This window comes from Hibiscus syriacus, unplaced genomic scaffold (genome assembly GCF_006381635.1).
Source record: "Hibiscus syriacus cultivar Baekdansim isolate YM2019G1 unplaced genomic scaffold, ASM638163v2 tig00111582_pilon, whole genome shotgun sequence".
Lineage (NCBI taxonomy): Eukaryota > Viridiplantae > Streptophyta > Magnoliopsida > Malvales > Malvaceae > Hibiscus > Hibiscus syriacus.
Genome location: NW_024063126.1, coordinates 10,949,199 through 10,953,644, shown reverse-complemented (window position 1 = coordinate 10,953,644; position 4,446 = coordinate 10,949,199). Strand labels below are relative to the sequence as shown.

At 31.9% G+C, this 4,446-nt stretch overlaps 1 protein-coding gene across 1 annotated transcript; it reads right to left on the bottom strand.

The window, feature by feature from the left end:
• Positions 1-2,122: 2,122 nt before the first annotated feature.
• On the bottom strand, positions 2,123-3,380 carry LOC120165440 (probable inactive serine/threonine-protein kinase fnkC; the record flags this gene model as incomplete). Its single annotated transcript, XM_039174958.1, has 5 exons — positions 2,123-2,282; positions 2,368-2,534; positions 2,611-2,896; positions 2,997-3,166; positions 3,247-3,380. Coding segments are annotated over 5 exons (915 nt in total), but the record flags the coding sequence as incomplete, so codon positions are not given.
• Positions 3,381-4,446: the final 1,066 nt, after the last annotated feature.

Sequence of the window (4,446 nt, the reverse complement as noted above, 5' to 3'; positions counted from 1 at the left end):
GTAGGGTAGTTGGTTGCCCCCAATGCCAGGTTGAGAGCAACTTCCGTGGAAGACCTCCGGCAGTCAGAAAATTAAAAATAAAGATAAAATGCAATGCATGTATAAATAAATAAATGAATAAATAAATACATAGTAGGACACTCTTCATATGAAGTCTTCGTATGCGCGTCTGTAATGAGAAGTAATCCCTGAAAATAAATCTCTGCGTAAAAATATCTGCATATAGTCAGAAACGTAAGACCCGACTAAATTTAAAAAGAGGAAACATGAAGAGCATGATACACAGAAGTCAACGATAGCAAACTACGAGAAAAGAATTAAGTCAAAAGGGTTAAAACTTAAATTAAGGCAACACTACTCCGCTACCCTAATTCTAAGCCTTCATAAATTCCAATGACAAAAAATGTATAAAAAGTAGAGATCATGTAAATTACTACAAAGACATTAAAAGAAGACAGAGATGATACACCCTATGGATGTGGCCATCACTACTCGGCTACACTGGTCTTAAGTCTCTATACTTTCCTATCAGAAGTCATGTCCTCGGTAAGGACTAAATCCTTCAAAACAGATATCAAACTAAACCCTTCAAAAATTTTAATTTAAACTTCTGAAAATTTTAAAGTTTTAAGTTGCCACCAAACTTTATCACCAAATTCCATTCTAAATATGTTGACTTTCAAAGGTAAGGTGGTATCCAATTGTTCGTTATGGGTTTGTTTAGGGCCACAACATTTCCAAAATACCAAGTTTGCTTTGCAATTTGCATTGTGATGCGGTGACTCACTTGTGATGATGAATTTCTTTTGAGTTCTATTTGAAATTTAATAATATAATTTTGGAAATTGCATAATAAAAACCTTTGTAATGAAGAAGTCAAAAAAATGAATGGACCGGTCAGTATTTCGATAGAAACTGGGCAATGAAAGATCAATCCTATTTTGGAAAGATTGTTGGTGTGACAAGATAGCTCTATGTTACATCTTCCCAAGGTTATACAGCATAGTCTCGTGTAAAGGGGTTGTGGTGGTTGACATTACAAAAAAACTCAAATTTGCATGAGATTATTTGCAGTGTCATGTTTAATAGAAAATTACTAGAAAGGGAGTTGGAAGTTGTAGAAAAGATTAAAATGATGCTGCAAAGGGAATCGATAAGGTTGGAATTATCTGATAGATTTATATGGATTCATGATCAATTAGGTAGGTTCAATGTAAGTAAATTGTCTAACCTTTTGGTGGATACAAATATAGATTTGCCTCTTTTTAATTTTGAAAAAAATCTGGAAATTGAAAGTCCCTCCAAATGTAAGATCCTTTATGTGGATGTTGAAATTGGATATAAATCGAACAAAAGAATTCTTTAAGGGAAGTGGTGTACAAATAAATGTTTTAAGCACTAATTGTTAAATTTAATGTTGATGGAGCTTTAAAGGAGAAGGTGGCTTGGTGTGAGGGTGAATTACGGACAACAAATGGAGAAATAAAAGCTTTCAAGTTTGAAAAATTGTTTAAGTAAATTATATTAGAGTGATAAAAGATGCGAAATAATGTATTTGATTGACACTAGTTCTTTTAGGGTCTATTTGTTTTGTTGTAATTGAATTTTTTTTTTTAATTTTTGGTGTTTGATTTAAGTAAAATGATTGATCAACGTAAAATCAATTACAAATAAAAAAATACGCTAAGTTATGTAAAATGACTTACCATATTTTTTCGACGAGTCATTTTCCCAACCCGTTCACTATTATTCTCAATATATATTAATGTAAATATGTTTAAGGGAAATAATACTTGTTTACATCATTGTAAATAATACCACTTAAATTATTGTCATATTTTGAAAATATGAATAATTTCTGAAAAACTATTAAACAATAGAAAATGATTTATATAATATCATTCAAACGAAACAAACGAGTCGACATATATTTTTTAATGAAACAAACAAACTCTAAACTAGTTTCTGTTTAAGATAAATATATTAGATTAATGTTAAATAAGATAAATTGACGGATATAATTCGAGTCAGAATAATAACACATTGAAAATTATGAAGGTTAATGGAGTAACTTGATAAAACAATGACAACAATTGAGCTCTTGGACCATTGAAGTATCATTATTTATGGGAAACGCTTGACTTCAGAGATGAGTGTAATTTCTGCTTCAACAATTAAGGTATCAGAGACAATGTAACCCTTGGATGGGTCATGAAGAAGCTTCAGCTGCATGAACTGCGGGTAACCCCAGTTAACACTTGTTGCACTGAACCAACGTTCAACTGCTTGCAAATAAGAGAAAACGATGTGTTTTGTTGTTTATTGTATTTTTTTTCTTAAAATATAAAGAAAATAAAAAGGATTTACCTGAAAATTCCATGTGATTATCGTTGATTTGGTTCCTTACTCGTAGCTTGTACTCTGCATATACTTTCCTCTTAGGAGGAAGCTTATCAGCCTCAACCAGCTCTAGGAACACAGACAGACCTTTGCCCTTGAACTTCACATTTCCCTTTGGATACACATTCAATTTCCTGTATGTTATACGTATTAACAGTTTTTCACTGACGATTATACAACGTCGGTACATCAAATATAAATCCGATATACCATTTCGAGTCCCCGATCGTATGAACCGAAGATTCATAATACTTCTTGTCTAGTTTGGAGAACTTTTCCATCTTGAAAATGATGGTATTGTCGTCAGGCTGTTTAACCATGGAAAGGCACTCCCATCTACAATTCCGTTCCATCACGAACACCTCGGCCCCGAATACGCAGCAATCATCGATGAGGTAACCGTTAGCCGTGTCACTAAATGTCTCGATGGAGATCAGTTGAGCGAACCCCCATTCGGTCTTCATCCAATGAAACCTCTTCACTGCCCCATTGGCGTCTACAAAAGTTTAAGCTGATTAAATTTGGACCGACATAAACTTTTATCATTATCGACGATGATGGATAATAATACGTATGATAGTGAAAAGAATAGGGACCTTCGATGGTTAAGTACTTGTCACGAATTTGGTCGAGCACAAATAACCTGAAGCTGACATGGACTTCCCAGGTGAGAGGTAAATTTTCTGTTTCTTCAATCACCAAGTAAAGGGAGATGAACCCACTTCCATTGCTTTTACCGTCTCCGTTTTGATATAACGATAATCTCCTAATTTAAAGAAATAAAAATAAATATTTACGAAAAATTCGAGATTTAATTCGATTGATTAATTCGATATTTTCGCATACCATTTTTTACCAGAAGCTTCAAAAACATCAGAATCATACTTCTCAACGCCTGTCTTGGCCAAGAAAGAGAAGCCTTCTACTTTAAACAAGAAATGAGCTGGTGGGAAGTCTCGCGTAGTTCTTCTGATTCCTACAAAACAACGTTAGGGTCGAGATAAAACTATAAATTTTGTATTAAAAATATGGGTAAATTTTATGTTTAGTATCTTAACTATCACTTTTGTTCTGTTTTGGTCACCCAACTATTATTTTTTTTTCAAAATCTCACCTAATGTTACGTTTTGGTTTCATTTTGATCATCCACCCTTAAAAAATTAATAGAACTGTTGGCTTAACATTTTTAAATTTTTTCGATGATGAGGTTGTATTAACTTATGATGACACTTCAACATCATCGTTAATCATTTAATGGTGGGTGACCAAAATGAAACAAAAAACATAATGTTAGGTATATTTTTTAAAATAATAGTTTGGCGACCAAAACGAAACGAAAATGATAATTGAGGTATTAAACGTATAGTTTATCCTAAAAAGATTTACATTAAATTATTAATTTTTAAAATAAATAAATAAATGAAAGATGAGAACCAAACCAAGTTGTTTGGAGTTATCCTCCATCAGAAAAATAACAATTTTTTTTCTATTTATCTAAATGGAAGATGAAGAAATTGTATATCGTCCAATATATATATATATATATATATATATATATATATATATATATATATATATATATAATATATATATATATATATATATATATATATATATATATATATATATATATATATATATATATATATATATATATATGCTTGTCTTGCAAAACATTAGAAGACTTGTCTTGTAAACTTTGGCAATGGCGATGGATATGCCTTTCGTTGGTTAGGGGGACACGAAATGTTTTGCTGATAACTACGACTGTGTTTGATTCTTACAACATCTGCAAGAAAACCTAAATCCCATATCCAACATTAAACACAACTTGCACAAGTTTCGTAGTACGTGGATCGAGTTTAAATTGGTTGACGTCATCATTGGTATATTATAAATCGGTTGACCTAATTTTATTGGGTCAGATTTTTAAAAAAAATCAAGTTTGAGTTGGGTTAGGTCATGTTTTTTTAGAGGTTAGGTTAGGTCGGTTTGGGTCGAGTTCAGGTTTAGGATAGAAAATATCTGACCCGACCCGAAAAATAT